Source organism: Musca autumnalis, unplaced genomic scaffold (assembly GCF_047663935.1).
Source record: "Musca autumnalis isolate F117 unplaced genomic scaffold, ASM4766393v1 scaffold_1, whole genome shotgun sequence".
Classification (NCBI taxonomy): domain Eukaryota; kingdom Metazoa; phylum Arthropoda; class Insecta; order Diptera; family Muscidae; genus Musca; species Musca autumnalis.
In genome coordinates this window covers 288488842-288513075 of record NW_027411644.1, presented here as the reverse complement: position 1 = coordinate 288513075, position 24234 = coordinate 288488842, and the positions used below count along the sequence as shown (strand labels likewise).

General features: G+C 35.0%; 1 protein-coding gene across 1 annotated transcript; it reads right to left on the bottom strand.

Moving 5' to 3' along the window:
• Window positions 1-1496: 1496 nt before the first annotated feature.
• Window positions 1497-21660, bottom strand: LOC141389677 (cytochrome P450 6d1-like). The gene is made up of 5 exons (XM_073961544.1): window positions 20920-21660; window positions 2590-2751; window positions 2092-2537; window positions 1791-2033; window positions 1497-1728 (listed from the first exon to the last, which is right to left on the bottom strand). The coding sequence occupies exons 1-5, from the start codon at window positions 21435-21437 to the stop codon at window positions 1565-1567; spliced, it is 1533 nt and encodes a 510-aa protein (XP_073817645.1). The 5' UTR covers window positions 21438-21660; the 3' UTR covers window positions 1497-1564.
• Between the last annotated feature and the right edge of the window lie 2574 nt (window positions 21661-24234).

The window sequence follows — 24234 nt, the reverse complement described above, 5'->3', positions numbered from 1 at the left end:
CCTCGCATAACAAGGATTTTAAGCTCTAGGACACCCGTTCTTTCGTGACATCGCTGAGGCAATCAATTTAGGTCTGGGAGACCCTCTGCGATTTCGCAATTCATCAGGCCGGATATAATTGCCAATAAATTATAACGGAGTGGTGCGGTTTTCAAAACGATATGTTAAACATACTAATTGAGACTGAAAGTTATAGCTACAACGCCAAGCAACCAACCAACCATAGTTTAGGCCTAAGTACGGTAGATTTGGAAAGGTTAATCATATATACGCTACCACTACATACATATGTACTATCAGCATAAATTATGTTCAGTACTATTATGTTGTATGTCCTAAAGAAAATTATACATAAATTTTCTCTATAAATATTTCAAATGTAATTTAAGGAATCATCGACCCTCTCATCACCTCGGCAGTTTATCAGACAAACACATATCGGTCCACATACACAGCTATTCATAGCAAAATATATCTGCAATCAATTGACAAGGTGCAAGCTCCTAGTGCTTTTGTATTACCTTTAAAATTTGGCTGCGAAGCCTCCTATTATGCTATTGAGGAGTATGCAATGATGATGCTGTTGGTGTAGCTGTGCAACACCATCCAAAAGTTCTTTCGGGGCCACAATCAAATTGTGGTTACAAACAATTGAGTCACTCGTCCCGCACATTTTGCAATAGCAATGAACTCTTTAGTCATTTTATGGTTGTTCATGTTGTTATTGTTTGTTCGATGCTGTTGTTGTTGTTGTTAGGTTTCACTGTATGTGGTCCTAGTCCTTTACCATTGTTATCTGTTTGCATCCTGGCCATATCTGCCATTGTGGCGGTGTTCTTGTTGTTGTCGTCGTTGTTGTTGATGATAATTGTGATGTGGCTGTCAATATTGCCTCCATGCTGTTGTGATTGCATGGGTTGCTGCTTGCTGTTGCGACTGCTATTCGCCTCCAGCCTGATACTCGTAGTTAAGTGACAAAATTGTTATTTTCACTTGTGGCGACAAATGTACTTTAAATTACAATCTTCATAAATTATACTCCCATTCACATTCGATAGAGAAATATTTTTGGTTTTATTCACTCATTTTCACTTTTATTCTATTGGGAGAGAGGGATGCGGCAAAGGTGCGGTGAAGCGTTGAATAGTTTTCGGGAGAAATTTAATGGTTTTTTGATGACAAAGCAAAACGTGTTCACTGCTGCGCCCTTAGCGCGTTGGTAAAATTTATTTGGTATTTCATGGCGAAATCAAATGACAAATTTAATGAAATGTAAATGATTGTAGGTTTTGGGCTAGAGGTCAAGTGGATATTTTATATTTGGGGAATAGATTTGGAAATTTTTAAATATTTACTGAGAACACAGTAAGCAAGTCACATGAATAGTATACTAAATCAGGTTGGACCATCATATAACTATCCAATATTGTACCTAGAACTTTGCCGACAACTAAATAGCGTCATTCTATGACTTTATAAAAACAATAACAATAGTGTTGCACTAAAATATACTATTAACAGATCCTTAATTTTATTCAATATCATTCTTATTGAATCATTAGTTTCAAAACCTTTTTGAAAGTTGAACTCGAAGACCATTTTTCGGTATCAAAACTGGAGCTTGATGAAAGACAAATTCAACTTCTTTACGTGGCATTTCTGCAATGTTAAAATTGGCCAAGATTTTAACTAAAGCTATTTTGACATTCATAACGCCCATGCGTTGAGCTGCAAGAAATAAATCGAAATTTTTAAAAACAAATAAAATACCTCCTTTCCTCATTCCTTACCAATGCAATGCCTGGGACCTTCACCAAAAGGCAAATAGGCCATTGAATTATAATTCATGTTCTCAAAACGTTCCGGTTTGTAGTTTAAAGGATCAGGAAACAGCTCAGAATCTCGGTGCATACCCCAAAGAGAAATGAATATTGGTGTACCTTTAGGTATCAGCATGTCGGTCTGAAGTATACGATAATCCACGGTACATTCACGATTTAGAACTGGCAATCCAGGATATTTGCGATTTGTTTCTAAAATAATTTATAGTAAATAAAAAAAATAGTTTTATTTATTTAATATGCCTCTTACCCTTAACACACATATCCAAATATTTCATATCCTGAATTGCATCATATGTCAAAGGACCCTTTGCTTTAATTCCATGCTTGAGTAAAATTTCATCGATTTCTTTTTGCACCTTGAACAAAACCCCTTGATTCATGGCCAATTCGTAGAGAGTAAAAGCTGCTGTCGCTGAGGTGGTCTCCGAACCAGCAATATAAAACAGAAAGGCATTGGCCGCAATAACATCAATTGACATAGACTTGAGATTCTCGGCAGTACTTTCAATCTGCCAATTCGTGTCATTATCATCCGATATTTTTCCAGTATTCCTCAATTGTATTAAAAGTTGTAATAGATCTTTACGCACAACACCATTTTGTTCGCGAAACTCTATTGTTTCCTTGATTATATCTCTGAGGCGCCGTAAAACCGGGTCTTGTAGACCTAATCGGGTCAAAAGTGTCACAATGCTGAAAGCAGTTTATTCAATAAATTTTCGAAGAAATTAAAATTGTTACTCACGGTGGATATATGAAGACCATTAAGGTGCGAAATTTAATCATCATGGGTGTCTTTTCGGTATTGAAAACACGATCACTCAGATCACGAAATTCGTTGTCCGGATCTTTGAAACTATCGATATCCAAACCAAATATTACCGATCCAATGATGTCAATGGCATATCTGAAGTTTAAAATTGTTATAATTATAATTTTCGTTATACTGGAAAATATCATATAAATGGATAATGTATTATAATACCCAGCAATGTGGATAATAATATCCACCAATGTGGATTATAATATTCACCAATGTGGATAATAATATCCACCAATGTGGATAATAATATCCAACAATGTGGATAATAATAACCACCAACATGGATAATAATATCCACCAAAGTGAATAATATTATCCACCAATGTGGATAATCATATCCACCAACCTGGATAATAATATTCACCAACGTGGATAACAATATCCACCAACGTGGATATAAATATCCACAAACGTGGATATAAATATCCAACAAAGTGGATAACCACCAACGTGGATAATAATATCCAACAACGTGGATAATATCCAACAACGTGGATAATATTCACCAATGTGGATAATAATATCCACAAATGTGGATTATAATATCCACCAAAGTGGATAATAATATCCACCAGTGTGAATAATAATAATCACCAATGTGTATAATAATAACCATAAATGTGGATAAAAATATCCACCAACATGGATAATAATATCCACCAACGTGGATAATATTCACAAATGTGGATAATAATATCCACAAATGTGGATTATAATATCCACCAAAATGGATAATAATATCCACCAACGTGGATAATAATAACCACAAATGTGGATAATAATATCCACCAATGTGGATAATAATATCCACCAATGTTGATAATAATATCCACCAATGTGGATAATAATATCCACCAGTGTGGATAATAATATTCACAAATGTGGATAATAATATTCACCAATGTGGATAATAATATCCACCAACGTGGATAATAATATCCACCAATGTGGATAATAATAACCACAAATGTGGATAATAATATCCACAAATTTGCATAATAAAGTACACAAATGTGGATAAAAATATCCACCAATGTGGATAATAATATTCTCCAATGTGGATAAAAGCATCCACCAATGTGGATAATAATATCCACCAATGTGGATAATATTATCCAGCAATATGGATAATAATATCCAGTAATGTGGATAATAAGATCCACCAAAGTGGATAATAATATTCACCAATGTGGATAATAATAACCACAAATGTGGATAAAAATATCCACCAATGTGGATAATAATATCCACCAATGTGTATAATAATATCCACCAGTGTGGATAATAATATTCACAAATGTGGATAATAATATTCACCAATGTGGATAATAATATCCACCAACGTGGATAATAATATCCACCAACGTGGATAATAATATCCACCAATGTGGATAATAATATCCACAAATTTGGATAATAAAGTACACAAATGTGGATAAAAATATCCACCAATGTGGATAAAAATATCCAACAATGTGGATAATAATATCCACCAATGCGGATAATAATATTCTCCAATGTGGATAAAAATATCCACCAATGTGGATAATAATATCCGCCAATATGGATAATATTATCCAGCAATATGGATAATAATATCAAGTAATGTGGATAATAATATCCACCAAAGTGGATAATAATATTCACCAATGTGGATAATAATAACCACAAATGTGGATAATAATATCCACCAATGTGTATAATAATATCCACCAGTGTGGATAATAATATTCACCAATGTGGATAATAATATTCACCAATGTGGATAATAATATCCACCAATGTGGATAATAATATCCACCAAAGTGGATAATAATATTCACCAACGTGGATAATAATAACCACAAATGTGGATAATAATATCCACCAATGTGTATAATAATATCCACCAGTGTGGATAATAATATTCACCAATGTGGATAATAATATTCACCAATGTGGATAATAATATCCACCAATGTGGATAATAATATCCACCAGTGCGGATAATAATATCCACCAATGTGGATAATAATATCCACCAATGTGGATAAAAATATCCACCAAAGTGGACAATAATATCCAACAGTGTGGATAATAATATTCTCCAATGTGGATAATAATATCCGCCAATATGGATAATATTATCCAGCAATATGTATAATAATATTCACCAATGTGGATAATAATATCTATCCACCAATGTGGATAATAATATCCACCAGTGCGGATAATAATATCCACCAACGTGGATAATAATATCCACCAATGTGGATTTTAATATCCACCAATGTGGATAATAATATCCATCAAAGTTGATAATAATATTCACCAATGTGGATAATAATATCCACCAATGTGGATAATAATATCCACTCGTGCGGATAATAATATCCACCAACGTGGGTAATAATATCCACCAATGTGGATAATAATATCCATCAAAGTTGATAATAATATCCACAAATTTGGATAATAATATCCACAAATTTGGATAATAAAGTACACCAATGTGGATAATAATATCCAACAATGTGGATAATAATATCCACCAATGCGGATAAAAATATTCACCAATGTGGATAATAATATCCGCCAATATGGATAATATTATCCAGCAATATGGATAATAATATTCACCAATGTGGATAATAATATCCACCAATGTGGATAATAATATCCACCAATGTGGATAATAATATCCACCAATGTGGATAAAAATATCCACCAAAGTGGACAATAATATCCAACAGTGTGGATAATAATATTCTCCAATGTGGATAAAAATATCCACCAATGTGGATAATAATATCCGCCAATATGGATAATATTATCCAGCAATATGGATAATAATATTCACCAATGTGGATAATAATATCCACCAACGTGGATAATAATATCCACCAATGTGGATAATAATATCCACCAATGTGGATAAAAATATCCACCAATGTGGATAATAAGTTGATTATAATATTCACCAATGTGGATAATAATAACCACAAATGTGCATAATAATATCCACAAATTTGGATAATAATATCCACAAATTTGGATAATAAAGTACACCAATGTGGATAATAATATCCAACAATGTGGATAATAATATCCACCAATGCGGATAATAATATTCTCTAATGTGGATAAAAATATCCACCAATGTGGATAATAATATCCGCCAATATGGATAATATTATCCAGCAATATGGATAATAATATCCACCAATGTGGATAATAATATCCACCAACGTGGATATTAATAAACATCAATGTGGATAATAATATCCACCAAAGTTGATAATAATATTCACCAATGGGGTACGAAATTTAATCATCATGGGTGTCTTTTCGGTATTGAAAACACGATCACTCAAATCACGAAATTCGTTATCCGGATCTTTGAAACTATCGATATCCAAACCAAATATTACCGATCCAATGATGTCAATGGCATATCTGAAGTTTAAAATTGTTATGTTATGTTAATTTTCGTTATACAGGAAAATATCATATAAATGGATAATGTATTATAATACACAGCAATGTGGATTATAATATCCACCAATGTGGATAATAATATCCACCAATGTGGATAATAATATCCACCAACGTGGATAACAATAACCTCCAACGTGGATAATAATATCCACCAAAGTGAATAATATTATCCACCAATGTGGATAATCATATCCACCAACCTGGATAATAATATTCAACAATGTGGATAAAAATAACTACCAACGTGGATAATAATATCCACCAACGTGGATATAAATATCCACAAACGTGGATATAAATATCCACCAACGTGGATATTACTATCCACCAAAGTGGATAATACTATCCACCAATGTGGATAACAATAACCACCAACGTGGATAATAATATCCACCAACGTGGATATAAATATCCACAAACGTGGATATAAATATCCACCAACGTGGATATTACTATCCACCAAAGTGGATAATACTATCCACCAATGTGGATAACAATAACCACCAACGTGGATAATAATATCCACCAACGTGGATATAAATATCCACAAACGTGGATATAAATATCCACCAACGTGGATATTACTATCCACCAAAGTGGATAATACTATCCACCAATGTGGATAACAATAACCACCAACGTGGATAATAATATCCACCAACGTGGATAATAATATCCACCAACGTGGATAATATTCACAAATGTGGATAATAATATCCACAAATGTGGATTATAATATCCACCAAAATGGATAATAATATCCACCAACGTGGATAATAATAACCACAAATGTGGATAATAATATCCACCAATGTGGATAATAATATCCACCAATGTTGATAATAATATCCACCAATGTGGATAATAATATCCACCAGTGTGTATAATAATATTCACCAATGTGGATAATAATATCCTCCAACGTGGATAATAATATCCACCAATGTGGATAATAATAACCACAAATGTGGATAATAATATCCACAAATTTGGATAATAAAGTACACAAATGTGGATAAAAATATCCACCAATGTGGATAATAATATTCTCCAATGTGGATAAAAGCATCCACCAATGTGGATAATAATATCCACCAATGTGGATAATATTATCCAGCAATATGGATAATAATATCCAGTAATGTGGATAATAAGATCCACCAAAGTGGATAATAATATTCACCAATGTGGATAATAATAACCACAAATGTGGATAATAATATCCACCAATGTGGATAATAATATCCCCCAATATGTATAATAATATCCACCAGTGTGGATAATAATATTCACAAATGTGGATAATAATATTCACCAATGTGGATAATAATATCCACCAACGTGGATAATAATATCCACCAACGTGGATAATAATATCCACCAATGTGGATAATAATATCCACAAATTTGGATAATAAAGTACACAAATGTGGATAAAAATATCCACCAATGTGGATAATAATATCCAACAATGTGGATAATATTATCCACCAATGCGGATAATAATATTCTCCAATGTGGATAAAAATATCCACCAATGTGGATAATAATATCCGCCAATATGGATAATATTATCCAGCAATATGGATAATAATATCAAGTAATGTGGATAATAATATCCACCAAAGTGGATAATAATATTCACCAATGTGGATAATAATAACCACAAATGTGGATAATAATATCCACCAATGTGTATAATAATATCCACCAGTGTGGATAATAATATTCACCAATGTGGATAATAATATCCACCAATGTGGATAATAATATCCACCAAAGTGGATAATAATATTCACCAATGTGGATAATAATATCCACCAATGTGGATAATAATATCCACCAGTGCGGATAATAATATCCACCAATGTGGATAATAATATCCACCAATGTGGATAAAAATATCCACCAAAGTGGACAATAATATCCAACAGTGTGGATAATAATATTCTCCAATGTGGATAATAATATCCGCCAATATGGATAATATTATCCAGCAATATGTATAATAATATTCACCAATGTGGATAATAATATCCACCAATGTGGATAATAATATCCACCAGTGCGGATAATAATATCCACCAACTTGGATAATAATATCCACCAATGTGGATAATAATATCCACCAATGTGGATAATAATATCCATCAAAGTTGATAATAATATTCACCAATGTGGATAATAATAACCACAAATGTGGATAATAATATCCACAAATTTGGATAATAATATCCACAAATTTGGATAATAAAGTACACCAATGTGGATAATAATATCCACCAGTGTGGATAATATTATCCAGCAATATGGATAATAATATTCACCAATGTGGATAATAATATCCACCAATGTGGATAATAATATCCACCCGTGCGGATAATAATATCCACCAACGTGGGTAATAATATCCACCAATGTGGATAATAATATCCACAAATTTGGATAATAATATCCACAAATTTGGATAATAAAGTACACCAATGTGGATAATAATATCCAACAATGTGGATAATAATATCCACCAATGCGGATAAAAATATCCACCAATGTGGATAATAATATCCGCCAATATGGATAATATTATCCAGCAATATGGATAATAATATTCACCAATGTGGATAATAATATCCACCAATGTGGATAATAATATCCACCAATGTGGATAAAAATATCCACCAAAGTGGACAATAATATCCAACAGTGTGGATAATAATATTCTCCAATGTGGATAAAAATATCCACCAATGTGGATAATAATATCCGCCAATATGGATAATATTATCCAGCAATATGGATAATAATATTCACCAATGTGGATAATAATATCCACCAACGTGGATAATAATATCCACCAATGTGGATAATAATATCCACCAATGTGGATAAAAATATCCACCAATGTGGATAATAAGTTGATTATAATATTCACCAATGTGGATAATAATAACCACAAATGTGGATAATAATATCCACAAATTTGGATAATAATATCCACAAATTTGGATAATAAAGTACACCAATGTGGATAATAATATCCAACAATGTGGATAATAATATCCACCAATGCGGATAATAATATTCTCTAATGTGGATAAAAATATCCACCAATGTGGATAATAATATCCGCCAATATGGATAATATTATCCAGCAATATGGATAATAATATCCACCAATGTGGATAATAATATCCACCAATGTGGATAATAATATCCACCAACGTGGATATTAATAAACATCAATGTGGATAATAATATCCACCAAAGTTGATAATAATATTCACCAATGTGGATACAAATAACCACAAATGGGGATAATAATATTTACCAATTCTGATAATAATATCCACCAATGTGGATAATAATATCCACCAATGTGGATAATAATATCCACCAATGTGGATAATAATATCCACCAATGTGGATAATAATATCCACCAATGTGGATAATAATATCCACCAATGTGGATAATAATATCCACCAATGTGGATAATAATATCCACCAATGTGAATAATAATATCCAACAATGTGGATAATAAGATCCACCAATGCGGATAATAATATCCACCAACGTGGATAATAATATCCACCAATGTGGATAATAATATCCACCAATGTGGATAAAAATATCCACCAATGTGGATAATAATATCCACCAATGTGGATAATAATATCCACCAATGTGGATTATAATATCCACCAATGTGGATAATAATATCCACCAAAGTGGACAATAATATCCAACAATGTGGATAATAATATTCTCCAATGTGGATAAAAATATCCACCAATGTGGATAATAATTTCCACCAATATTATCAATATTATCATATTATCCAGCAATATGGATAATAATATCCAGTAATGAATACGTCAAAACTGAAATCCCTACTTTTAAGAATATCTCCCAAATACTTTTAAGGTAGTGTAATATCGACCTTAGTTAAATGGAAATAATTGATATTAACTCCGAAAAAGTAATCATGAAAATTGCTAATATATAAACTAAGATTGAATTCCTTCTTATTCTTTTAACCGTTGAAGCATCAACACCTACTTGGTAAGGTTCCAATATACAAAATAAAACTGTACTCATCATCATTCGCATCCAATTGTGTATTCATTTTGGTGTCTGTTCATTACACTGCTGTCGTTTTTTATTTGTTGGCGAGCCACAAAATCAAATCAAAGTTATTGCTTTGATTTTGTTTAGGCTTCAGGGAGTTTGCTTGTCTGTCCACTCATACTTACAGTCCATTCCCCTCGCTGTTCTAATTCAGCCATTCGTATAAACATTGGTCCACAACGAACCGGATTGACAAACAACTCTCAGAAGATTTCAGCTCTACCTATGTGGGTTCATTGAGAACTTTGTTTTGCATGCAGTTTTAGTGTTTTGCCAGAAGTGCTGTAAATAATTTCGGGAAGACATTACGTCTGATGTTACACGGTTATTCAATTTTTCATAAATGCGTCATATGTGTTTCTTTGCTATATCTAAAAGGCTGAGTTGAAAAAGGAAAAATTTACAAGATTGGTGCGTGATATTTTGGAGGATTACGATAAAGCTATTTCCATATTGTGGCTGGATTTTGCGATTGTCAAGAAGACGTTTTAAACAATCAACAGTATTGGATTAAACAAAAGAACGCCATAGAAGAAGAGCAAGCTGTAAGTACCTCATACGTTTTTTAATTGATCAGTGGTTTTTTTTAGAAAAAATATTTATGCATTTTGTGAGCATTGTTCTCGCTAAAAATTAACAACTCTCCACTCATATATCCATATAAATCCTTTGAAGTGGCTCTAAAATTTTTCGGTAAAGAAGTGTGTTTAAATGGTGCATAATGTCAGTGTTATATCAACGTTACGATACTAAATCAGTGTAACATTAATCATCATTAAAAATCACGTGTAAATTAACATGAACACTGATACATAACATTACCCTCATCTGTTTTAATACTGCTTTCGTTATTTGATCCATAATATGTTTTCACTCAAACGGCAAACAAAATTGTCATATCACTCATTTTACCGCTGTTTGTGATTCTTTCTTCATTCCTTTCCTGCAAGCGTAGTGCGCATGTCCGCTCATTACCAATATCACTCATTCTCCCTCTCAAATACTCTGGCCTACATACAATATTCTCTGGATTTCGCATGAGCCAGACTCTCCTTATTGATATTTTCTAATTACGCTATTGGTTTCGACTTTTGTAACTGCTCAGCATTCATACATACAAAGTTGTCTGTTCTCTGAGAATTGCTCTTTCCGATTTAATTGTACTTCTTCCATTGCCCTATACATTTGTTGTTATGATCATATGGTTTCATTTCCAATAAACATTGTGTGACCTACTTATCGTATCTAGATATGTTGACGAAACCTATAATTGAATAAGATACATTTCCAATCATACTGCGCACAGTGGCCTGTTTGTAAATTATCACATTGCAAGAAAAACAAAATTAAACTAGTACATTGAATTGTTCATTTATAATCGAATTCAGTATAAAACTGGCTGACTTTTCTACGTTGAAAATTGTACTTTACGCCATCTGTGGGATTTCGAATTTGGGAGACTAAGCAGGAAACTTATATTTTATTCGCAATAATTACTATATATTTACTATCCTCGCCAGTACCAATTACAGCTTTAAAGTATTTCTTGAGGGAAGTTTGTACTGTTGGTTACATATTCGTAGCTACTAAAGCAAATAAATGAACCCAAATTCCAACACCGACTTTAACTTTCTGTGAAAGCAATACCTTACTTTCAAAGAAGTAGATTTAGTGGTTACATTTTCCTGGTTGTAAATTGTGGCTCGGTGACTTGCATAAAGTAGACAAAGGATTAACGAATATATGATCGCAAGTGTTCAGGTATTGGTTAAGACTTTGGCAGCCGAAGGTGTTGCGATATTTATTTTCGTATTGAAACTGACTTGAATACCCGTTCCATTCGTCTCTACTGGTGATTCCCAATCATTAGGTCATATTTTTCCGTACACTATTGTCACGTACAGAATTCCCGCTGCAGACAAATTTTTAAAAAAAAAAAAAAACATTCGTGATTTCTATACTTCGTATTGCCTTCAATCCTATACGCATTTGAACCCTAAACATGTCGCTGGAAAAACTTATTCGATTAGCAGATAGTTTGGTGGAATTCGAAGCATCCCTTAATGCAAATGAATTTCCATTAACAAACATAGCGTTCTTAGAAATACACAGGGAAGAAGTAAAGTCCATATGGCACAGGTTGAAACAGGTTTACGAACAATGCCTGACGGATTTAGCTAATGAAGCCGAACGGGATGAAGAAGAAGAAGGGGATGAGGAAGGAAAACCAGCAAATGTAGCAGAAACAGTCAAGGAAAAATACAAAAAGTTATACTCTACCTATTGTAGGTGTATCTCGAAATTGACTGAAGCCACAGCTTCCCTCTCTCCTTCTGCCCCATCCATAAGTCGTCCTATTGTCCATAGCTTCAATTTACCTCTGATCGAATTGAACACTTTCCATAGTGACTATAAATCCTGGCCGACGTTTCGTGACATGTTCACAGCCCTCTGTATTAAAAACTCAAAATTAACCCCGGTGGAAAGACTTTTCCACCTTACTCAAAAAACAAAGGGCGAGGCCTATGATATTGTATCCAAAAGTCCCCTCACCAATGACGGGTTTGCTTTAGCTTGGGACAATTTATGTGCCCGCTTTGAAAATAAACGGGTATTAATAAACGAACAATTGAAAAATTTGTTTCATCTTCCAAAAATGCCTACAGAAACTTCTCGTTCCCTTAAGAAGTTACAAATGGATATAAATTCGTGCATATCCAATCTGAAGCTGTATGACATCGATACTGAAAGTTGGAATCCAATTTTCATTTTTCTCTGTTCCAACTGTTTGCCTGACTCCACGCTCACTCTATGGGAGCAAACCTTGAATGATAAGACCAATATTCCTAAATGGTCGGATTTCGATGTTTTCCTAACCAATCGGTATCGAACATTAGAGTCAGTTACCGAGATGAGAATATCTAATGAACGAAAATTAGACAATACCAAATCTAATTCTCTCACTAAAACTAAAACTGGAAAGATAAATACATTCCAGACAAATGTGAGTAAGACGCAGTGTAAGTTATGTCCCAAGGATTTCCATATTATACGGAAATGTCCTCGATTCCTTGAGATGACATATAATCAACGACTAGCAGAAATAAAAAGCAGTAATTTATGCTTAAATTGTTTCTCTAGTGCGCACACTGTAAGGAGTAAGAGGCACAACACACTGCTCCATAAGGAATCCGATTTTCCAAATAATGCCCTAACTCCATCTAACTCTCATCATTCCTACAGCAATAGCAAGGACATGAACTCAGCCCAATCCACTCGTCCTTCCGCAGGGGTAGTTCAAAATTGTTTCGCATCTAATGTCAAAGGGGTGTTGCTTGGAACAGCAATAGTCAACGTCATATATTTGGGTGTCACCTATAGAGCACGAGCTCTCTTAGATTCGGGGTCAGAAGGCACATTCATCTCTGAGAAACTTTCGAATCTTCTCAAGCTTCCATTCAGACGTGTCATTGCCACAATTTCAGGGCTGAACAACACAGTTACGGCTGACGTTCAAAGGGAATGTAAATTTGTTTTGGGTTCACCTTTGAATGAAAACTTTGAGATGAATGTATCCGCTCTGATTGTTCCCCACCTGTCTTGCAGTCTTCCTTCCAAAACAATTGACCGAGATATCCTTGAAAAGATACCGCCTTTGACGTTAGCGGATCCAAGTTTCTATGTGAGCTCTAAGATTGACCTTCTTATAGGCGCCGATATTTTGCCATCACTAATGTTATCAAGATGTAAGAATAATTTAGTTGGATCGCTAATGGCACAAGAAACTGTGTTTGGATGGATCCTCACAGGACCCGTGCCTTCCGAGAATAAGTCTTGCTTCTCCAATGTAGTTTCTCTGATCAATGAAATTTCTCTTAACGAGACAATTTCGAAATTTTGGGAGGTGGAGAACGTTCCACGAAAACGTGTAATTTCTTCAGCAGATAAGTTCTGTGAGGACTTATATCAATCCACCACGTACAGAAACGAAGAAGGTAGATACGTGGTGTGTCTTCCATTTAAGGAAGAATTTCCTGCATCACTGTGTTTAGGACAGTCCCGATCCATTTCAATGGCACAATTCTTCCGAAGCGAAAATCGTCTTCTCCGAAATCCTTGCCTTAAGGAAGAATATGATAAGAATATCATAGAGTATCTTACATTGAATCACATGTTATCTATCGGCGAACCTCCGAGAAATACTTCCTGTAGTCCACCGTACTACTATTTACCGCATCATGCGGTTTTCAAGCCCGACTCCACCACCACTAAGGTTCGGGTGGTGTTTAATGCATCGTCTCCAACTTCGAATGGTGTTAGTCTAAACGATGTCCTATACACAGGCCCATTTCTCCAAAGCGATTTAACCGTCCTTATACTTAACTGGCGGTTCTATCAGTTTGTATTTAATGGTGATATACAGAAAATGGATTTTATATCGCAAGGATCCAAATGAGACAATAACGGACTATGAGCTTCAGACCGTTACATTTGGCCTCAATTGTGCCCCGTATCTTGCCATACGGACAATTCTCCAATTAGCAAACGATATACAGGAAAAGTACCCTTTGGCTAGCCAGGTTCTTAAAAGATCTATGTATGTGGACGACGCTTTAGTTGGAGCTCATGACATTCATTCCGCAATAGAAACCAGAAAGCAGTTAGTTGAAGCTTTGGGGTCTGCAGGTTTTGTCATGAGGAAATGGACCTCCAACACAAAGGAAATATTAAAAGGAATTCCAGCGGAAGATCTTTTGTATGCCGATTTTTTGAATTTTTATGAACATAGTGCTGCTAAAACTCTTGGAATCAGGTGGAACGCACTGAATGATGAGTTTTACTTTTCCACAAGTAATCTTCCAGATGCTGAGATCTATTCAAAACGAGAAGTATTTTCACAAATATCCAAACTCTTTGATCCCGCTGGTTGGCTGGCCCTGATTATTATAATGGCTAAAATAATAATGCAACGAATATGGATGGACCAAACCAGTTGGGATGCGGAAATAACACCTGATTCCTTACAACTTTGGAAAACGTTTAAGAATAATTATCCAGCTATAGAAAACATTAGAATACCTCGATGGATCAATTTTGTACCAGGCGGTGAGGTTCAATTCCATTGTTTTTCTGATGCCTCAGAAAAGGCATATGCAGCCGTAATATATATACGGATTATTTATCCTGATTCCATTTGCACAAATTTGATATCTTCCAAAACGAGAGTAGCTCCAATAAAAACTTTATCAATTCCAAGGTTAGAGCTATGTGGTGCTACACTTTTGGCCGAAATGGCTGATGCGCTTATTCCTCAGTTAAATGTGTCAAACTATTCCTTATTCTGTTGGACTGATTCATCGATTGTCCTGTCCTGCTTAGCGAAGCCGCCTTGCCACTGGAACACGTTTGTGGCGAACAGGGTGTCCAAGATCATAGAAGTAGCAGATCCCAGCAAATGGTTCCATGTAGATTCCGAGCACAATCCTGCTGATTTGGCCAGCAGAGGTGTCTATCCCCAGGATCTGTTAGAAAGGGACCTATGGTGGAAAGGACCGAGTTGGCTCGCAGAACCTTCTGAATATTGGCCTGAAACCCACAAAAATGTTATAATCCAAGATATGGAATTGGAGCAGAAAAATATAAATGTAAATTTTGCATATTTCGAAAAATTCGAAGATATCCTAGAAAACTTTTCATCGTTTCCCAGAGCTTTGCGTGTTGTTTCCTACATATACAGGTTCTATTTTGCCACTCATCCCAAATTTAGACCAAACTATCAAAGGACTGATTACACAATAACAGCTAGCGAAATTCAATTAGTTCGGAAAAAACTTATTTCAACCACCCAAAAGGCTTATTTTCCGAATGAATTCTCCTCTCTTAACTCAAAGAAAACGATTTCATCTTCCAGCGCATTGCTAAATCTCAATCCTTTTCTAGACCCTGATGGTTTAATGCGTGCGTGTGGTCGACTAGAAAAGTCTCCATTATTAACGTTCGATGAAAGGCATCCTATAATTCTGCCTTATCAGTGCCAGTATTCCAGACTTTTAGTCAATTTTATTCACCTTCTTAGTCTTCACGGTGGCAATCAGCTTGTTCTGCGTTTGATCCGCCTACAATACTGGATCCCCAAGGTAAAGAATTTGATAAAAACCACTATTCACAGGTGTAAACCCTGCATTATCTATAAAAAGTGGTGTCAAAGCCAACTAATGGCAGCGCTTCCTCCAGAGAGGTGTGAGTTTTCTCGTCCATTTACTCACACTGGCCTTGATTTCACCGGGCCCTTCGATATCAAGACATATTCGGGTCGATGTTGTCGGATTTCCAAGGGCTACGTGTGTGTTTTCGTTTGTTTCTCCACAAAGGCGATACACCTCGAAGTCACGTCTGACCTGTCCACTTCAACATTTCTAGCAGCATTTAGCCGTTTTGTTTCCAGGCGAGGATGTCCACTCCATTTGCACTCCGACAATGGGACTACATTCGTCGGTGCGTCCAAAGTCCTAACAAGGCAATATCTAGAAACATCCCACCAAGCAGTTATGTCCAATTATTCCTGTCAAAATATCTCATGGCATTTCATCCCGCCAGGGGCTCCACATATGGGCGGCTTATGGGAAGCCGGCGTCAAAAGTTTTAAGCTCCATTTTAAGAAAATGACAGGATCTTTTAAATATACCTTTGAGGAAATGCAGACGTTGCTGTGTAAAATCGAAGCGTGTTTGAACTCTAGGCCCCTATCTCCCATTTCCCAGGATCCTTCGGATTTAGTAGCCCTAACTCCAGGACTCTTCCTAATCGGAAGTCCAATCCTGACTCCATTAGATCCCGACGCCAACTATTCCCAAATATCCATTCAAAATCGTTGGCAACGTCTGAAATCCATACATCAGCATTTTTGCTCCCGATGGAAAAATGAGTATTTAAAGGAACTCCAGAAGCGAAATAAATGGAAACAGCCAGAAAGTGACCTGAAGAAGGATGCGATTGTAGTTGTGCGGGAAGAGAATTTGCCTCCAAACAGTTGGCGTCTCGGGAGGATAACTAATGTATATCAGGGTAGCGACAGAAAAGTAAGGGTTGCCGATGTGCTTACTCAAAAAGGCACCATTACTCGCCCAATTACAAAATTAGTCGTCATCACAGAGTCCTGAATACGTATTGTTTTCCCTTTCCTAAACTGATTCCTATTTCCTTTACCTTTCCATACAAACCATATATCTAATCCTATTTCCTTTCTTACAGAAATATGAGCCCAAATAAATCTTCACGTAAACAAAACATTAAATTCGCTTGTAGAGTTTGCAGAAAGCATCATCCACTCAAAAACTGTTGGAGATTTCGGGACATGAATACTGCGAAGCGTAGAGAGGTTGTCAAAAAGTTTGGTTATTGCCCTAATTGCCTCGCTCATTCACACTCACAACAGACGTGCTTTACCAAAACCGGCTGCGGGTACTGTCATAAGGAACACCATTCACTGCTACACTTACATAGTCGCTTAGAAAAATCCCCCGATCGTTCCAGATCTAAAACCATCATACCCCAACGTTCTTTCAATGACACATCTAAAGAAGTGAGCTTTAGTTCTGCGCCAATTCGTTCATCTTTCGAGCCTATTTTCGCAACCACTCTTACGTCGATCCTCAAACAAAACGTGGCTACCATTCTTCCAACCTTAAGAGTAAAGATCCATACAAAAGAAGGAGATAACTTAGCGAGGTGCTTCGTTGATACTGCCTGTCGTATGAGCTGTATCTCGAAGTCTCTTGTCGAGAAATTGGAATTAGCGACACTAGAGTCAAACGATGAAACACTTTGCGCAGTCACACTACAATCTGTGGTCAATCTCGACGTTAAGTTGGATGTCACCCTAAAAGTCAACGGCCGAATCCGTTACGTCACCCCGAAGAAATCATTCCCTGATGATATAAAGGCTAAATTTCAGAGTTTTGTTTTGGCAGACCAAACATTTAACATTCGTTCACCTGTCGATATCATCCTCGGGGTCGATGTTTATTCCCGAATGGTCTCCGACGGCATCTTTGTGCGAACAGGACTTCCTACGGCCCAAAATACAACTTTTGGAATTATTTTGTTCGGTTCATTTTCCACATGAACAGAAGAAGTTGTAACCTAAATCAAAAATTATGATATTTTTATCCGTACGCCTAATATTTTTGCTACTTAGTTCCATTTATAATTTGAAGTACCTAGCAACATTGAATTATCCAGTGCATAAATAAGAACATAGTTAATATATTCATACTATTTAGATTCTAAATCATAGACTGTCTGGCTTTTATTGCAGTTGTACTGCAATGGGGGCCGGAATGAATACGTCAAAACTGAAATCCCTACTTTTAAGAATATCTCCCAAATACTTTTAAGGTAGTGTAATATCGACCTTAGTTAAATGGAAATAATTGATATTAACTCCGAAAAAGTAATCATGAAAATTGCTAATATATAAACTAAGATTGAATTCCTTCTTATTCTTTTAACCGTTGAAGCATCAACACCTACTTGGTAAGGTTCCAATATACAAAATAAAACTGTACTCATCATCATTCGCATCCAATTGTGTATTCATTTTGGTGTCTGTTCATTACACTGCTGTCGTTTTTTATTTGTTGGCGAGCCACAAAATCAAATCAAAGTTATTGCTTTGATTTTGTTTAGGCTTCAGGGAGTTTGCTTGTCTGTCCACTCATACTTACAGTCCATTCCCCTCGCTGTTCTAATTCAGCCATTCGTATAAACAAGTAATGTGGATAATAAGATCCAGCAAAGTGGATAATAATATCCACCAATGTGGATAATAATATCCACCAGTGTGGATAATAATATTCACTAATGTGGATAATAATATTCACCAATGTGGATAATAATATCCACTAATGTGGATAATAATATCCACCAGTGCGGATAATAATATCCACCAACGTGGATAATAATATCCACCAATGTGGATAATAATATCCACAAATGTGAATAATAATATCCACCAATGTGGATAATAATATCCACCAATGTGGATAATAATGTCCACAAATTTGGATGATAAAGTACACCAAAGTGGATAATAATATCCAACAATGTGGATAATAATATCCACCAATGCGGATAATAATATTCTCCAATGTGGATAATAGTATCCACCAATGTGGATAATAATATCGACCAATGTGGATAATAACATCCACCAATGTGGATAATAGTATCCACCAATGTGGATAATAATATCCACCAAAGTTGATAATAATATTCACCAATGCGGATAATAATATTCACCAATGTGGATAATAATAACCACAAATGTGGATAATAATATCCACCAATGTGGATAATAATATCCACAAATGTGGATAATAATAGCCACCAATGTGGATAATAATATCCACCAATTTGGATAATAATATCCACCAATTTGGATAATAATATCCACAAATGTTGATAATAATATCCACCAATGTGGATAATAATATCCACCAATGTGGATAATAATATCCACAAATTTGGATAATAATAGCCACCAATGTGGATAATAATATCCACCAACGTGGATAATAATAAACATCAATGTGGATAATAATATCCACCAACGTGGATAATAATAAACATCAATGTGGATAATAATATCCACGAAAGTTGATAATAATATTAACCAATGTGGATAATAAAATCCACCAATGCGGGTAATAATATCCAACAATATGGATAATAATATCCACCAATGCGGGTAATAATATTCTCCAATGTGGATAAAAATATCCAAATTATCCAGCAATATGGATAATAATATCCAGTAATGTGGATAATAGTATCCACCAAAGTGGATAATGATATTCTCCAATGTGGATAAAAATATCTACCTATGTGGATAATATTATCCAGCAATGTGGATAATAATATCCACCAAAGTGGATAATAATATCCAACAATTTGGATAGAAATATCCACCAAAGTGGATAATAATATCGAACAATGTGGATAATAATATCCACCAATGCGGATAATAATATTCTCCAATGTGGACAATAATATCCACCAATGTGGATAATAGTATCCACCAATGTGGATAATAGTATCCACCAATGTGGATAATAGTATCCACCAATGCGGATAATAGTATCCACCAATGTGGATAATAATATCCACCAATGTGGATAATAATATCCACCAATGTGGATAATAATAACCACAAATTTGGATAATAATAACCGCAAATGTGGATAATAATATCCACAAAAGTGGATAATAATATCCACCAATGTGGATAATAATATAAACCAACGTGGATAATAATAGCCACCAATGTGGATTATAATATCCACCAATGTGGATTATAATATCCACCAATAAGAATTATAAGTGTGGATAATATCCCTAACGTAGATTATTTTATCTACTAACGTGGATAGTTCGTAATTCCGTTCAGAAATGTGTTCCTTAAAAATATTTATTCACTTACGTGAATTATATTATCCACCAATATGTATTCACCAAATAGTGGATAATATCTTTAAATGTGGATAAACCACATTGATGCATATTATTATCCACGTTGGTGATACTATTATCCACATTGATGGGTATTGTTTATTAACCATACGTAAAACAAAAAATCTCTTTACTTACGTTGTTAATAAATTTTTAATTTCCAAACTACGACTTTGTCCATTTTTCAGCTTCTCATGTAAGTGGTTGATTAATCTATCTCCCACCGCATCAATGGTACCAAACATGGCTTTTAGCTTACCCGAGGTAAACGATGGTGTTAATTTCGTTCTTAGCGTACGCCATGAAGACCCCTTTAAACTGCCTAAATTTGCCGAGAGTGGATCATGTTTCTCATCAACATAAATACCACGATCATGGAAGTTTGCAAAATCTGATGTCAGCATTTGTCTCACCAATTCTGTGTCTCTAACTAAGAGAACTGGTTTCAAGAAGATATACGTGCCGATTACTTTACTTTGAACACTTTGATATAAATCTGCCATTATTAGACCAAATGGTTTTTCCTTTCGTACAAGTTTCGAAAGGAAGTTAAAGGGCCTATCCGTGGGGAATCCTAAACGTTGCCATTGTGTAAAATGTCGCTTTAGCAGCAAGTAAACAATTGTTAATAGAAACAACGTAAATATTGTTATCATTTTATTAATAGACGTAAAATGCACTGAACCGTTTAATTGCAATTTTTTTTTGATTATTTCGACTTGTCGTGCAAGTGACCGTTCAACAACTGATTCGAATGATTTGTTTTAATCAAGAGAATAACAATATGAATTGCAATTCTTTGTGCAGTTTTGTTTGTTTGGGCAAAAAATGAGAGACATTCAGATAAAGAATGGGCCTTTTTAAGAGAATTTTTGAGAATAGAATATGACATTGAGGTTCATGTTTCAATGACCCGTACAATGCACAGTGGAATGAAGTGGGAAACATTGAAAAAAAAGCTTATAAACATACATATGTACATGCTGATGCATGTAGCCCACACATACAGCAGTCGTGAAGATAGCGAACACCGAAGTGCAGTTAAGTTTATGAACAATGTGACTGCTGCGAGATCTACAACAGGTTACATATGTTGTTGGCGTAAGTTTAACAATGATAGACGCCAATTTAAAGAGTTGTTTATGTTTCTAGTCATTGATTAAAAACTGGTGCTGTTAATAACAACAAACCGATCTTTTATCTAATTGCGGGTTAATAATACTATTGATTTCAACATCCATATATGTGATTAATATATGAATGAACGTACATAAGTAAATAAGACAATTTTTTTTATTAAATATTGGGTTTGCTCTGTAAACATGAGCCTTGCACACTGTATGCCCGTTTTAAATCACAAGGAAAATTTCAAGGGAGTCAAAAATACCTCTCAGCGTAATATTGGCGAAGTTCCCTAGTCACGTAAGACGAATAATTATGCAGTATAAAAATATATTAATTTTTATCACGAGTTTGCTTCAAAATACGTGGAATATGTAGGTATGGACATTTACTAACAATTTTAGTAGGAAAACTTCTGATTCAGAAAGAACAAGAAATATTAAATTACTTTAAATTAAGTTTAGAAGAAATTTTTGAAAATGTTAAGAGTTAACCTCCACATTATCCACTTTAATATGTGCTGGGATGGTTTTTGGAGCTTTTGGATCATTATCTCAGGAAGTATGGACTTACTCCAGAAAAAAATTGTACAGTTGTAATAGGGATCATAGAAAAGCGTTTTTGCAAAAAATTTCAAATGGATCCGTTACTATTCCTCAAACTGAACTTTTCCCAAATTTTGTGTGGGAGGTACTCTAAGGACGGGTCCGATATACATAGTCGGCATTCCAACCTTATACATGAATGGATGAAGTAATACGATGTGCAAAGATTGTCCCATTCAGAAAGTCCCTGCGAGAGTTATCTTGCGGATTTTCGATTTTACTTGGGACCGTTCGGGTTTCTTGGAGCTTTCTGGCCAATATCCCAGAAAGTATAGACTTGCGCAAAAAAAAGTGTACCGTCGTAATGTGGGCCGCAAGGACAATCTTCTGAAAAAAATTCAGAATGATCAGAGAGGAGCTCTTAAACTTCACTTTATCCGAATTTTGTGTGTAAGGTACCCGAAGGAGTGGACCGATATGGTCTATCCCGATCTATATCTGGAAGGAATAATACGATGTGCAAAGTTTGGAACAAATCGATTGCTCTCTTCCAGAGTTATCGTTCACACCATTTTACAGACAGCCAGGCAAACAGACGGACGGACATAGCTAAATCGACTCCAAATTGTCTGAAACGGATTACGTCCAAACAACGTCCCCAAGGGTTTAAAACCGTTATTTCCATGAGTCACATTTTTGGTCGTATCAAAGTGTATATGAGGGAAAGTCAAAAAAATTTAACATTGATGAAGCCAAGGTTTGCACTATTATAATACGTGAACTATTCAAGTTCACCACAAAATATGACCATAGTTGGACCAAATTAAGTGTTTTTGATCGAAGCTCAAAAATGTGGCTAAAAAATTAATTTTCGCGGAACCTATGATCGTGTAAATGAATAAAAATAGGTAAAAACACGTTGAAGCAAACGAGTTTTTTTAGGTTATTATTCGATTGCCCAAAGTAAAAGTAGAAGAATACAAAATGGAGATTATGCTTCTAATGTATCACTTTTCAAAATTTCCACTGCATCCACCTTTTATGGATGCTAACATTTTGAAGCCAGATTTTAGGTGTTTTTTGTATTTTTTATTTAACAGTTACGCGCTTTCGGCTTTATCTAAGAACCATTAATAGGATTAAAGTACTTGCGATTACGCATAATTTGATTTGTATATTGACTATGTAGCCCACACAGCATCACAGTAATCCACTGTCAAAGGCCAAAATTTAGTGCGATATTTTTTCGAAAAACCCTATTTTTTGGGTACAGTATTTACAATTCCTCTTGATTGTGCTGGACCCCAAGATATTTTAGTTTTTTGAGGTCCGGATCATATAAATCATAGATCGTGAAAATCCATCCACTAGAACGGCGAAAACAGCAACTGCAAAAACCGAAAAATGTGTTTGAAAATATCGCGTATTTAATCGCGGTATCTGTGGATCGTTTCCTTGTCAATGAAGAAACTGACATATCACTCGCGTTTTTGCGAAAACAGTGGTTTAAAAAATTTAGTGGCATGGGAGTTGTATCCGATTTATCCCAAAATAGTGTGTGATGCTACATCCACGGTTCTTGATGGATTTTATCGAAATAGGTTTAGATCGATGTATTTTTTCATGGATGATAGTGAAATCGGATGCGCATAAAAAGTGAATGCACTTTGTGCAAATTATAAGCGTTATACGTATTTTTGGCACACTACGCTGCAGCCGATGCTACATTTTAGCCGCCAAAATAAATCCTGGCAAATGATACAAATTAAAAGAGGAGATTTTGCCG